General features: G+C 39.6%; 1 protein-coding gene across 2 annotated transcripts in view; it reads right to left on the reverse strand.

Annotated features, from left to right (window-relative positions):
- Nucleotides 1-10,901, reverse strand: part of LOC148348659 (alanine aminotransferase 2-like) — a 32,235-nt gene extending 21,334 nt beyond the window's left edge. The window contains exons 1-2 of one of the 2 annotated variants that reach the window (XM_088322707.1): nt 10,693-10,901; nt 3,185-3,363 (exon numbers count right to left, since the gene is read on the reverse strand). In XM_088322707.1, the coding sequence (XP_088178833.1) occupies nt 3,185-3,331 (147 nt within the window). In that variant the 5' untranslated portion in view covers nt 3,332-3,363; nt 10,693-10,901. Of the gene's footprint in view, nt 1-3,184; nt 3,364-3,457; nt 3,657-10,692 lie in introns of those variants that run through there. The other variant, XM_088322706.1, reaches the window with a different exon arrangement.
- Nucleotides 10,902-15,682: the final 4,781 nt, after the last annotated feature.

Here is a 15,682-nt window from a genome sequence, read left to right on the forward strand (position 1 = left end):
AGACATTTTTTGTGGTCAAGGTGAAGGAACTGAGAAATGAGACCAAGACCAAGACTGTTGAACTTGGAGACTGAGACAAGACATCGACATTTTAATTAAAGAAAGACGTTCTTTGGAGCAGAGTCTAGAACGAACCATATTCCTCAAATGCATGTTCAACCTGTGCTGGCTTCATCACCCTTAAATAGGCGCCACCTATTCACACCCGTGATTGGTTGCCACACTGCTTTTTTCTTGACCACAGCTTTAAACGATTTGCCCAATTGCACAGCCTTCCGAGTGTGCCAATTTTGAATGTTGTTGGGTCTTGTTTGTCTTCTGGGAATTTACTGCACCGCCTGGTAACTTATGTGCGGTCCTTTCTCAGAGTTTCTTCATTTTCCTCATGCTGAGGTTTTTGAGTTTTTCCTTGCCCTCATGTAGGTTTTAGATCAGGGGATGATGTACTAATAGTCTTTCGCTTGCAATAGTCTTAGGTATATGCAGTCTTTTGAGACTCCCTGTGATTAAGGGCTATATAAATAAACATGACTTGATTTAACAATACCAGATTATAATTCGCACTCCTGGTCAAACTATGAAAAAAATGATTTATAATCCAAAAAATGCAATAGTCAAGATGTTCTCATTTGTCTTTGGGCTGTTCCAAGTAAAGAAGTCTAACATCATAGCACTGAATTATCCCCCATAACTTCTCCTTTAAAAGCACTTATCTGAGATCACGACGCCTTAGCTCCTAAACGGAAGCTATTCGAGGCGCCTAGCTTTCCATAGTGAAGATACAGACATACAAGATCATTTGGTGCAATCTGAAAATGTCTCAACTACGAATTATTGAGACAAAATTTAAGAAACCTCTACCGTTAGCAGACAATCAAAGGTCAATTGCTTGATTCATGTTATTGATTACTTGACGACAGTATGATGACAGAACGTGATTCTGTGTTAGGTGGGATAAGACTCAACCCTTAGTCGTTTAATTTTTCGGGTCGTAAACAGAAGTAATTGATTTAGTTGAGGGTTTCTATAATGTGTCTCACATGTCCAAAGTTACCGCCGCAATTTCTGCGTTTCAAGCCTTCGGTAGCTAACTAAGTTTGGGTAGACCACGGCATAGTTAATAAGACAAACAACAAGTGCGGCCCTCTTAGAGGAATATGTAACTAAGAAGAACAAGCAAATTCTCCACAGCAGGAGGATCAACACGAGACACTTGAAACTCTGAAACAGACGCTTATGCACCATGCTGTGATCAGTCTAAGGCAAGCATGTCCAAAGTCTGGCCCGCAGGCCAGAAACGGCCAGTGATCAGATTATTACTGGGCCGCAGCCTCTGTCATAAAATTAATAATATGTGGTCCGCGAGTAATGGTGACTGCATTAAAAATACAATTGCACAAAAAAATAAAAAAATAAAATCAACATTTCACCACAGAGTGGCAATAGCTCTTTGGCCACAGTCTCCATTTCTGACATGGGGACTGTAAATAAAAAAGGAAAGCTGGTTAAGAGGACTGCCGCTTTCAGAACAAGTGGAAATCGGAATATTTATTCAAATCCAAAAGAACTTCGCTTCCGTAATTTAAAACGGGAGCGCACAGGTTATTGTGCTTTGCAGCTCGAGTCAAGAGAACTTAAAACGTTGGGTTGCGTTAAGCAACGGGAAACGCCACCAGTAAATCCTCCTTTATCCTGCTCCGGTTTGTCTGTTGTTATTATTTCTGTGAGCATGAGTTGGTTTTTCTGACTTTAAGCCGTTTAACATCGCTGTCTTTGTGATCTGACTACCTGAATGACTCCATGGTGTTGGTGGATCCAATAAAGGAAATTAAACCTAGGGTAAGAGTCGTAACACTGATTCCGTTTCCTTAGCACCCTTTTTTGTGGGAAGCAATAAAAAAAACGAACAACGCGAGTCAAATGAAAATTCTACAAAGGCAAGCTACGAGGTCAGGACACTGATTGCCAAGCAGGGCGAACCTTTCTCAGAGGGAGAATTTGTTTGTCGCTTTTCAAGTCACAGAAGACCTCCCAAAGCTTTACAATGTGCTTCACACACACACAAAGATAGCGGCGACTGCCAGTCAAGACGCCTACTTGCCTATCGGGGTCATTTGGGGTTCAGTGTCTTGCATAAAGACACTTTGACTTTCAACCTGGAGGAGCCGGGAATCAAACCAGCAACCTTTCCCTACCAAGACGAGCGTTCTACCTAAACTAAAGAACATACCTTCATTTATATTAACAGGTAAGTAATGTCAAATAATACTAAGCCGTGAGACTGTTTAGCCAACCAGAATGAAGAATACATTGCACGATACAAATCCGTAGAGTACCAAAACAGTGAAAAGTAAACTGCGTTATAGTGAGGGATTACTGTATTGGTACTAATAGAATAGAATATAGGTGTTCAATCTTGTGTGAATGGCCCTGCTGGAAGAGCAGCAAAAGCTGGAAAATGGCAAGAGGTAAATGAATATTTTTATGATTTCTTTTTTTCTGTGTGTAGTTTTTTTACATTAAGATCCTTTCGTTTGATGTTTATAGTGCGGTCATCTAATTTTAACAAGTATTTGTTCCATATTTTGATGCTCCTTTATGATTTATTGTACTTTCTCGGGGCTTGGAACGGATTAGTCAAAACACATTCAAAATGCGCCTCTACCAACGACGTTTTCAGGTTATGAAACTAATCCAAAGACATTCTGAATTCGTAATTAGAGGTTTGGTTTGAACAATTTTATTGACACTTAAAATCTGATGTGGTAAAGTTGTGAATGTGTTTAATTGCTGTTAAAAGTGTCGATAAAAACTCATATTGTTGGGATATGATATAATGAAATTGTGTGTTTAATTGCTGTTAAAAATTGCTAACACTGTAGTAGATATTATAGTAAAGTCATTAGACGTAGTTTTAAAAGCTAATTAACGCAGTTTTTTGTAAAGAAAACAATAGTACTATGTAACGGTCTAGGACGCGCTCGATTTACGTCATGACCTTGTCGTCACACATACGACGCAAGTCGAGGATCTTCAGTTTTATAGGGAATGTGCTACAGAAGTGTACTTTCTCGGCAACTATTAAATACAAATGGATGTTAATTGATACAAATACGATAAATGCTTAAAAGCTAGTTACTCGCAGCTGTCGTGACGTCACACTTGATTTATTTGTTGAGTTTACCTCTCTGAGCTCCTTCTCGATCTTGACCGCCCGCTGCACGATGGGTCCACGAACGGCGTACTCCACGCGCTTAATGTTGGGGTTCATGGTATCCAAAGTCAACACTTTCCCCCGAAAAGTCGCTCCATTGGTCTCCGGCGCAGACATTTTATCGTAACCGGCGGTGGACTTGTCACTACCTGTCAAAATAAATTAAAACAACCGGTGTTGTAAGGAAGTGAACACGTGACCCCTGGGGGAGAAACGTGGGAAAGGAAAGGATTGTGTTTCGACCTGTGGTTCAAAGCCGTAAAAAAGAGAAGCGACGGGTGATGTAAAGAAAGTTTGTAGTCTTCCCCCCCGTTCGTTCTCCTTCGAGGTCTAAGTGACAGTTTGAGTGAGCGTGCCGCCTTCCTTTCTCATATTGACACGTAGAGACACAAGCCGGTCTTTACTACTTTCCACGAGGCGCGTGACGCCTTCACGTGCTGTCGGAAATCAGCCAATCGCACAATAAGCACCGGAATGGATTAGGCACGGTTTCTTGGATAAACTGAGTGGGTAGAATAGCCCAAGAGCAGGGTTGGGTAGGGTTACTTTAATTGGATTACTTTCAATTACTTTTGGATTACTCAAATACCATATATGCTAATAAAAGACAAAAGAAACTAAATATGAATAAAATGACTAAATTTTGTGCAGGCTTGGGGAGTAACGGAATACATGGAACGGCAAAAATGATGTTGGCAAGCTGTTTGGATTTATTTTCATTTTGTTTCCGTCGCATTTTATGTTAGTTTTGCCGGAGATCAAAGCCAGGAGAGAAAGCTTACCGCGTGTTGTGAATCATTTTATTAATATTTAGTTTCTTTTGTCTTTTATTAGCATATTTGGTATTGGAGTCATCCAAAAGTAATTGAAAGTAATCAAGTTAAAGTAACCCTACCCAACCCTGCCCACGAGTGTACTCAAGTAGAAGTACTGTTACTTTAGAATAATACACACCTGTCGACCTGTACGTTTTTGCCGTAAAAAGTACGTTCATGGTGCATTTTAAGACGTGTACGACGTACAAGAAAAACTGCACGGAAAAACGCAAATTTGTCAATTGTGGGTACCATCGGGGTACACACCGACTATCACGAAACGGCAAATCAATCAAGTCAAACGAGTTCGCCGCGGTAGCCTCTATCTCGGTATCGTTTTTTCGTTGCAAATGAAGCGAGCAGTTTGATGCTACTGTGCGCATGCGTCTGCCGACTGGGGATTTCCCATCATGCATCATTCCGTGGTAGTTGTGTAGTGAAAGGGAGTCCGTCTCTTTTTAGAGAACCGGCTTTTTTGGCTCAACTCATTAAAGAGAGCGGGCTCTCAAACGGCTCACTTGCTTTGATGCATTATATTACGAATTATTATGTTGCATAAAGAAGTTAAGAAAAAAAGGAAGTATAATAGGGGAAAATGACAGGCAGCACGGCGGCGCAGTGGTTAGCGCGTGTGTGGCACAGTTCTAAGGTCATCGGAACCTCCTGTGTGGGTTCAAATCCAGCTACCGGACTTCCTGTGCGGAGTTTGTATGTTCTCCCCGTGCTGTTCCTCCCACATTCCAAAGACATGCAATTCAGGTGGATTGGCCGGTCCACATTGTCCCTAGGTGTGAATGAGCGAGCGAGTTGTCTGTCCCTGTGTGCCCTGCGATTGGCTGGCAACCAGTTGAGGGTGTCCCCTGCCCACTGCCCGATGTTTGCTGGGATGGGCTTCAGCACCCCCGCGACCCTACTGAGGATAAGCGGTGCAGCTAATGAGATGAGAAAAGGGGAAAATGAAAAAGGACAGGTTTGTGGTTATCCCTTTAATCATAATATTACCAAAAATAATTCAATGCAGAAAAATGAATTAACAATTTGAATAAGAAAATGTATTATTCTACTCAATTATATTTGCATGTTTTTTTTCCTTCCACAGTAAACGTCCAAGCGACTTCATTTTTGTACTTCTTTTATAATAAACCTCATTCATGTCGAGCAACTCAGGATCTCACAACAAAATGTTAATTAACAATATATATGATATAACAAAACACATGTACAATATAACATGTTAAACTACATAAATAAATATGTTTGAAAAAAAAATGGTGTAAGATTATTTTGTAAGGGAAAATACGACAGTTTGTAAGGGCATGGAGCCCTGGAGCTCGACAGGTATAATTATATAAGAAGGGAAAAGTATCCAAATAATGACTTGAGTAGAAGTAAAAAGGCTGTTTCGGAGCCTATAAGCAGGACCAGCCTAAGCCTTCATGGGGCCCCCTATTACCTAATAATTTGTATCCATACTAGAACTTATTCCATGTTCTACTCCAGTGGTGGACAACTATTTGGAGTCAGGGGCCGCATGTGACATGTTATACTACTTTTCAAACAGATGAGTTTAGTCAAATTGGTTTTGAAATGGCATCAATTACAGCAAAATAGTATATTAGGTCCATGTTTTAAGCACATAATTTGTTATTTAGTTTTGAAGTGTTACTGTAGTTTTTGTAAATATCTTTTTAGTATTTCTAAAGTCAGTTTTTTGTGGGATTCTGTTGTTTTTTTGTAGTGTATATCGTTCAAATTTTAATCTAATCTAAATAAACGTGATTTACAGGCAGAACCCAAGGCATAAGCGAGCTAAGCGGCTGCTTAGGGCCCCGCAACCTCTAGGGACCCCATAAGAGTGGCTCTCTTTTTTGGTGCCAACAATGTCCCCGATGTCACTTTGCTTGTCCACTCAAAAATACTTCTGCAGAAATACAACAAAAATACTACACAATAACTACAAAACTAAACATCGAATATAGTTCTTAAAACAGGGACCTCATATATTATTTTGCTGACATTCTGAAAATATAAAAATGATATAGGATTACTACAAAAAATATTACCTCAGTAATACTATATTATAAAATGCTACCACGGAATTATTTACTTCAAAAATACTACAAAAATCCAACTACATTAATATTACAAAAATATAAAAGAAATATGACAAAAATACTACTGTGGAAATACTACAAACATTTTTCAAAAATACTACTTTGGAAGTACATCAAATATACTTCTACTTAAATACTATCGAAATACCAATACATAATACTATTAAAAAAACTACTAGATAAATAATAAATACTACAAAAGAATAAAAAAATACTACGAAAATACTGCAGATATACAACAACAAAATCTACTTTCGAAATACAACAAAAGTACAACAGAAATACGAAAAAATAATTCTATGGAAATACTACATACTGTAGGAAATGACTTCATAAATACTATAAAAATAAAACTACAGTAACACTACAAAAAAAACTACAGAGAATCTGACTTAAGAAATACTACAAAAACAAACTAATTGTGGTCGTTTCAAAACCAATTTTTTGAAACTAATCCGCTTAAAAAGAATTATAACATGTCACATGCGACCCCAAAACCAAACATTGTCAGCTATCTTGCTGCTGCTGTACCCACACCAGTCAAAATCCTGTCTTTTCTTCTTCTTATCGTTCCATTTTTTTTTACATTGTATCTATTCTTTTTTAATTTTTTCTTTGTTTTTCTCTCCTTATTCTTTTTTTCTTCTATTTATATTTTTCTTGTTATTCTCTTTTTCTTTATTTTTGCTTTTTTCTCTTTTCTCCCTTCTTTTTTTTTTTCTTGTGTTTTCTCTGGCTTTTTTCTCCTCTCGAAAGGCTCAGCAACAAAGTCTCCGAAAACTACTTCTTATGGTCAGAAAATACATATTGTCCCTTTAATGTTAGTGCAGCCTACGCAAAATACATATTTCACGTGTTACTTACATATGAATTCCTAACGTTTTTTTATATTTTCATCTTACTTTGAGTAGCACATTTTATGAAAGATATTTGAGAAGAGTGGAACATTTTTTGAGATTATATTGTGGAAAACCTTTTTGGCTCACTGTTGTCACAATCCTGTCAGTTGCCCGTTGATTGCCCTCACCTTCGCTCACTCCTTTAGCCACTCGTTTCCTAATTATCCCTCTCCCTATTCAAGCGCTTCCTTTCCGGGCACTCTGGGTCTGTCCATCAGTGAACCTCAGCACATGCAAGGCAAGCACTTTTGACCCTGGCTCCCGTTTTGATTCCCACCTGTTCCTGCATCCTGCAGGTCCACATCGTCTTCCTACCTGATACTTCCCTGATTCCTGCCATCGATCCGATGCCCCCGACTTCCCGATCGTCTCCCGTTCTCTGCCCTGCTTCCGATCCCCGACCACGCTTCGTTCTCCTATCCTGGCTACCCCACTTGTTCCGATCCACGATCACGCTTCGTTCTCTTGTCCCGGCTATCCGATCACGCGCCACTTTCCAGCCCCGGCTGTCTGCCTTGCCACCTGTCACCGGCCGCGAGGGCTCCGTTTCACCTGCCCAGCGAGCACCGGATCACTGTTTACTCCTCACCCGGATCCTCCCGATTCCTTAAGAAAGCGTTGTGTGAACGTTGCGCTTTTGGGTCCTCTGTTTAGTAAAACAACTGAAAAATTAATTTGATCTAAAACCCTGGTCAAGAAATATGAAATGTGAGAGAAATATTTCGAATATGTGTAACGGGTTTAATAATAACTTTTGTTTCATTGAAATTCCTGCTGAAATATGTGTATAGTTTTTGGTAAGTGTCCTGCAATGATAAGGCCAACAGTGCCACCTGCTGGTATGGGGTGGGGTTTGGTTTTGGACATGTGACCGAAAGGCGGGTTTTGTTGGCAGTCTACAGAGAGAGCTGCTAACGAGATCAAAGACATCAAAGCCAGCAGAAAAGTTAATGTTGTGACTCATTTCATTTGCAGTAACTGTAATAAAAACCTCATCATCCAGTCCAGCGTGAATGTGGATCTTTGGTAGGACAAGTACACCGCGGTTACATATGTACATATGCGCAGATGTCCTGGCACAAGCCTAGGAAAGACACTTGATACCCAGATACTAAAAACAGTTTGTGTGCTTGGTTGTGGTCAGCTTCATGTCGCACACGTCTTTTATTGAGCTATTTTTGACATAGTTCAAATTTTAAGCATTTGCATTGTAGATCAGTTTTTTACGTGGAAACATTCGAATATATAGTTGGGATCCGATTTTATAAATAACTTAAATTATGGCTTGTAATGGCAATCGCATTCAAATTATTACATCATACACAACATCACGCCATTCCTGGAATTGACCACAAACATTTAGAGTTCCAACATATAATGAAAGTCTGATGTCAGTCAAGCAGACCTTTTGGGAGAAGTATGCGACACACCATCGTTCTATTTAAGCTTCAAGGCGAAGCAGTGTCACGGACATGAGGCAAAACAATCCACGCTGAAATAGTCGGGGGGATATAGGTCGCTCATCTTACTCTTCTTGACCATGAGGACTTTAAACTGTCAACATGTACAAAACGGGTGTCTTTCATATATATATATATATATATATATATATATATACTGGACTGTCTCAGAAAATTAGAATATTGTGATAAAGTTCTTTGTTTTCTGTAATGCAATTAAAAAAACAAAAATGTCATACATTCTGGATTCATTACACATCAACTGAACTATTTCAAGCCTTTTATTATTTTAATATTGCTGAATTTGGCTTACAGCTTAAGAAAACTCAAAAATCCTATCTCAAAATATTAGAATATCATGAAAAAGTATACAAGTAGGCTATTCAACTAATCACCTGAATCATCTAATTAACTCGAAACACCTTGCGAGGGTTTCCTGAGCGTTAAAAACACTAAGCTTGGTTCAGTAAACTAAATCACAATCTGATCTGACTGCTGTCCAGAGGACCATCATTGATACCCTCCATCAGGAGGGTAAGACACAAAAAGAAATTTCTCAAAGAGCAGGCTGTTCACAGAGTGCAGTTTCAAAGCATATCCACAAAAAGTCTGTTGTAAGGGAAAAATGTGGCCGGAAACGCTGCACAACCAAGAGAGATGACCGCAGCCTTAACAAAATTGTGAAGAAGAGCCGCTTCCAGAATTTGGGGGAGCTTCAAAGACAGTGGGCTGAAGCTGGAGTCCAGGTATCAAAAGCCACAGTTCACAGACGTGTCCGGGAAATGGGCTACAATAGCCGTATTCCCATGGTCAAGCCACTTCTGAACTCAAGAAGAAGCGTCTGACTTGGGCTATGGAGAAGAAGCACTGGACAGTTGCAGAGTGGTCCAAAGTCCTCTTTTCAGACAAAAGCAAGATTTGCATTTCATTTGGAAGTCAAGGCGCCAGAGTCTGGAGAAAGGCTGGAGAGGAGCAAAATCCAAGTTGCTTGAAATCTAGTGTGAAGTTCCCACAATCAGCAATGGTTTGGGGAGCCATGTCAGCTGCTGCTGTTGGTCCACTGTGTTTCATCAAGTCCAGAGTAAATGCAACTGTGTACCAAGAGATTTTAGAGCACTACATGCTTTCATCTGCTGAAAAGCTCTATGGAGATGAGGATTTCATTTTCCAGCATGATCTGGCACCTGCCCACAGTGCCAAAACCACCAGTAACTGGTGCACTGACCATGGCATCATTGGCCTGCTAATTCCCCTGACCTGAACCCCATCGAGAATTTGTGGGGTATAGTTAAGAAGAAGATGAAAGACACCAGACCTACAAATGCAAATGAGCTGAAGGCCGCTATCGAAGCATCCTGGGCATCAATAACACCTCAGCAATGCCACAGGCTGATTGCCTCCATGCCACGCCGGATTGATGCAGTAATCCGTGCAAAAGGATTCCCAACCAAGTACTGAGTGCATCAATGGACATTTTCAAATGTTTGATTTAGTTTTGCTGTTATCAAATTATTTTTTTACTTGGTCTGAGGAAGTATTCTAATATTTTGAGATAGGATTTTTGAGTTTTTTTCAGCTGTAAGCCAAAATCAGCAATATTCAAATAATAAAAGGCTTGAAATAGTTCAGTTGATGTGTAATGAATCCAGAATGTATGACATTTTTGTTTTTTTAATTGCATTACAGAAAATAAAGAACTTTATCACAATATTCTAATTTTCTGAGACAGTCCAGTATATATATACACACCGGAGCCATATCCCCCTAGTGGGAGGTGGCTAGTCATTTCTGACTCTTTCTGGGAGATTGATACAGAGGAGGGGATTCCCAGCCCCCTCGCTCAACCCAACTGATGTGTTGGGAGTCATTAGGTGACCAAACCCCCCAATCCCAAACCCTAATGCAGAGCGCCAAGCAGGGAGGCAACGGGTACCAATGTTTAAGTCTCAGGTATGAGTCGATCGAGGCTTGAACCCCAACCTCCCAGTCTCGGGGCGGGCGCCCTTACCCCCAAGGTCACCGAGCATATATGAATACTGTAAGAAAACTGCCATGTTTTGTACTGTATGATCCACCCAGCCCAATGAACCACAGTCAGATCTATTAATAAATGAACCTACATTTTATTACTCACTTGGTGAGCTGGCCAAGTATACAAACATAACTGTAGTGTAAGTTTTATTGGCTTACCTTGACTTCTAAAGGAGGTAGTGTACTCGTCTTGAAACTGAGAGGTTGGAGGTTCGAGTCCCGGCTCCTCTGACTTAGATGTCAAAGTGTCCTTGGGCAAGACACTGAACCCCTAAGGCCTCCAATAAGCAGGTCTTGCATGGCTGTCGGTGTGTGTGTGTGAATGGGTAAGAGTGAAGCACATTGTAAAGCGTTTTGGGTCTTCAGTGACTTGAAAAGTGCTATGTAAATATAGAATTTTTACCATTCCATACATGGTTCACTACGAGGTTATCAACAACGATAAAGACAAGCCAATCAGTTCAATCTACAGTTGGAATGTGTTACGTTCCTGATATGCAAAACAGCAGCAGTTTTTATTCTTTCAGTTTTGTAACCTGAAATCCATCCATCCATTTTCTGCAACGCTTTTCCTCACTAGGGTCGCGGGGGTGCCGGAGCCCATCCCAGCCATCCTCGGGCAGTGGGCAGGGGACACCCTCAACCGGTTGCCAGCCAGTCGCAGGGCACAAAGGGACAGACAGGAAAGCCACATAAGCACGGGGGAGAACATGCAAACTCCGCACAGGAAAGCTGATAGCTGGATTTGAACCTATGACAACTGCCGTGCCGCCTGTAACCTGAAATCGTAACAAAAACAGTAGAAACAAGACAGCCAATCAATTTGTCATTTATTTGGAACAAAAACAAAAATGCAATACTTATTATTTGCTCACTTCCAAGAATACATTCACAGAATGTCACCTTTAGCCTCCCTCTGACGATAACCACGCCCCTTTTTCTCTTCATACAATATAAAAAGGAGAGCAGCTCGGCCTTTGGACTGACTGATTAATAATCATTCAAACTTTCTTTTTTTTTTTTTTTTTGCAAATTATTTCCGTGCTTTTTCTTTGAGATGTTCTGGGTTGACGTAAACATTGTGTACACGTGGTAATCAGAACGATCGAATTCCAGTACAGTGCAATCTTCATGCAAGTATGACATGCAGTTAAACCGGAGCACCAAGAGTGTGAATTTCCCCGCTGTCCTTTCAGTTCTATGAGAACGATGACCACAAATATCGAAAACGATACCAACGATGACTTCCCCTATGACAAGGGTGTCAAACTCATTTAAGCTGGGGGCCACATGCTAGAAAAAAAATATCACGGGAGTCAGACGAGTCGATGAAGGGAAAGAGAGAAGGGAGACATAGAAAGAAAAAGAGATAAAAAGTAAATCGAGTATACAAAAGCCAGTGTAAGAGAGGGAGAAAAATAAAAAAATAAAAAAAGTACAATAAAGGGAGGGAGCACAATAAAAAAAAAAAAAGGGAGGAAAAGATGGAGAAAACAGAGAGGGGCATAAAAAGAAAGAAATGAAGAGTGAAAAAGTCAGAGAAAGAAAAAGAATGATGAAAGAGAAAAGACAGACACAGATAGAAAGAGAAAAAGATTAAGGCGTGAGAGAGATTAAGAATGAGAAAAAGAAACCTAGAAAAAAGAATGAGCAAAATAGAAGGAAAGAAAAGAGAGAAAAATGTAGGAAAAAAGAAAAACATAAGTGAGGAAAAAAAGGAGGAAAACAATTGAGAAAAAAAGGGTGAGAAAATGAGGAAAGGACAGAGAAAACAGAGAGGCATAAAAAGAGAGAAACGAAGAGTGAGAAAGTGAGAGAAAGAAAAAGAATGAGAGAAGAGAAAAAAAAGACAAAAATAGAGAAAAACAGAGCGTGAGAGAGATTAAGAGTGAGAAAGAGAGAGAAAAAAGAATGAGCAAAATAGAAAGAAAAGAGAGAAAAGTGCAAGGAAAAAAAAAAGTGAGAAAAAAATGGAGGAAAAAAGAGTGAGAGAGAGAAAAGGGCAGAGAAAAGAGAGAAAAGGGAAAGAAAGAATAGAGAAATGGGGAGAGAAAACAAGAGATAAAACAGGAACAAAAAGAGAGAGAAAAACAGCTCCAGTCTCTGGTGCCTTGGTGATATCAAGTGGACATATTTAAGTACAGCTCGTTTTTCTGCTGTGCTTCTCTCAGCTTCATCTCGCGGGCCGAATTAAAACTATCGGCGGGCCTGATCCGGCCTGCGGGCCGCGATTTTGAAACTTATGCCCTATGGGATGCTCTCTAGGCCATAATTCGGGATTGGCTCACACACTTGCACCTGAAACACAACAGTCAAACGATTGTGTTCATAAACAGTTCAAACATGCTCACTTTAAGTACTTAAGAGAGTCTCATAAACCTATGCTATATAAACTCACACTTCCTATTTACACACTAGTCAAACGTTTGTGTTCATAAACAAGTCGAACACGCTTACTTACTGTATATACCGCCCAACACTACCACTTTACAGGTGAACTACCGCTTCATTAAAAACAAAACGACTAAAAATCTCGACTCCAGGCGAGTATTTTAGTCTACGGCTGCTTATTTAGAAATAAGACTAAACCTTTGAGCGTGCATAAACCTCGCCAACGATCGCATAAGATTTCTGTTTTGGTAAAAGTTGGCCACCTCTGGTTTTAAACAACCACATGTTGTTTGTTTTTAATATTCTAGAGACAGACGATGTTCCCTGCACGATAAAATCGACTGCTTTTCAATGTCAAAAATCATAAACCTGTGTCGAAACCTTGAACACCAACTGGTCCAACGCTTCTAAACACACTGGTCGAAAAGAGGTCGTTCTCAGTACTGCTATGCTTGCATATATGCTGGTCAAACAAGCACATGTGAAAGACATGTCAAAAACGCTGGTGAATGTTTTATCTTTGTTTATGAACAAACTTTTGACCAGTGTGTTTTTTATAGCGTTTGACTAGTACATGTTTAAGGCTTTAACATTTGGTTAGTAGAGGTCTCTCAACTGGCGGGACGCGACCCGCATCTTTGCCTTGGCAGAATAATTTTAAGGAAAATAAATAAACGGCACATCAATTACACTCCTTAACAGTAGATGGCGATAATGGCCTGCAAATGTGAGTTGACACCCGCGATGGATAGGATTAAATTGAAGACAAGGCAATTAAAGTGAAACGGTTTGGATTCAATTAAAATGCAGCGAATTGAGCGTTAATGGGACTGTGTGTGTTTTTTGACAATGAGCTGTCTCTATACTGTGTAGTGCAACCTAAAACAAGTGCTAAAAAGAACAAGGAAGAATACAAACTATTGGGAATCAAACTGACCAAACTCAACCACTTTTCTCATGATCTGCCAAGCCCTTTGCAATTTTTTCGCTCTTTTTAGGTACCCGTAGCAGTAACATCGCTGAAAAAGATCGTGTGACTCAAATGCATGCAAATTTCTTAACCTACAAGTATTTTTTTTTTTAAAATGCATCTTTATGTGCATCGCGTGTATTTTGGCTAATTTTTGAAATATATATATATTTTATCAATACCAAAACTTGCTAAATAATACATGCTGTCCCTTTAAATAAAATAGAATTACATGTTTTTGGAGGGGCTTAGCTGGTAATGTAGTTTTTAGAATTAAATAAAAAAAAGAAAAAAGAAACATTCTTATATTCTACTTTCGCCGGTTTAAACGGCAATCTTGAGCTGAAAAGAAGGGGGCCAAGTACTGAACCCTGCGGAACTCCACAGGTAACACTAAAGGGCTCAGATGTCATTTCACCATATTTAACACAGTGCCTCCTATCGGTGAGGTAGGATCTGAACCATAAGAAGATGGTTCCTGAGAGACCATTTTTCCAACCGTTCTAGTAAGACATTATGGTCCACAGTGTCAAAGTCAGCACTAAGGTTCAGCAGCACAAGAGTGATTAAGGGCGATGCAAATAAACATGACTTGACTTGAGGTGGAATTTTTTCCTTGATTTGGGTCACAGATTGTAATTAGAGTGAGATGGTGGGCTGCGTTTATGAACACAAACGTTTGACAAGCGTGAATTGAAAGCGTTTGACTGAAATGTTTGTTAGCTTATGACATATATTTCTTATGTATGAGAGCATTTCAGTTGCAAGTGTGAGAGCCAAACCTGAATTATGGCCCCGTATCTCCCATCCAACTACGATGATATAACAAAATCCTGATGGTTTTCCACTTTCAGAGCCGAATGACACCGAATGTACAGCAAAGGTCGACACCTTGGACACACAAGACGGGAGGGAGCGTTTTTGGCACAGCTGTCGACACAATCGAATGGCTTTCAAACCCAAACGGTTTAACAGTTAAGACAAATATATGCACACAGCCATTACTCTTAATGAACCAAGACAAGGATCAAAAAACAAACAAAAAAAGGATCCGTAAAGGTATAATATAATGTTCAAACGTTTTTTTTCTTTAAAGGGACAGTGTGTATTATATAACTTCGCCGTATGGTGACCGAGTGCTAAAAAGCGCAAGGAAGGACCCAACTTACGGAGACTGTGACTCAAAACTCACTGTTTTAACCGAAATTTTTTGCCCAGCCTTTTTGATGATTATGTGTACCCGTAGCAGGAAGATGGCGGACAATTATATCACCTATCCTTCAGTAACGATCATGTTGTGTGAAATAAATGCAGATTTCTCCACCGAGTATTTCTAAAAATGCATAATCCTACGATAGTTCATGTATTTTTCCCTACTATTTATGTCAATATTGCTTTTTTTAACCATTAGGAGGCGCTAAATAACACTGTCCCTTTAAATATTATAAAATGCATTTGTGTTTGACTATGCATGTGACTAAAAGACCAAATAATTCATGAGTAAACCTGAAAATAATTTAAAAAATAAAAAACATAATTTAGCAGTCATGTGGGAACTTATCTGCAAAATTGTTTGGTCGATCATTTATAAACCCTTGAGGAACAAGTTAGATCGGCAAACTACAGCTTTGTTAAAAAGTACTATTAAAATGTTTTCCCTTTTGCTGTAACGCTAGCATTTTCCCAAAAGATGGCACACTCAAACCACATTGAGAAAAAGAAAAGACAGTGAGAATGAGAGAAAAGGACAGAGAGAAAAAGAAAAAAGAAAAGCAAGAGACAGGGAGA

Source organism: Urocampus carinirostris, chromosome 18 (assembly GCF_059441175.1).
Source record: "Urocampus carinirostris isolate Australia breed hairy pipefish chromosome 18, RoL_Ucar_1.0, whole genome shotgun sequence".
Lineage (NCBI taxonomy): Eukaryota > Metazoa > Chordata > Actinopteri > Syngnathiformes > Syngnathidae > Urocampus > Urocampus carinirostris.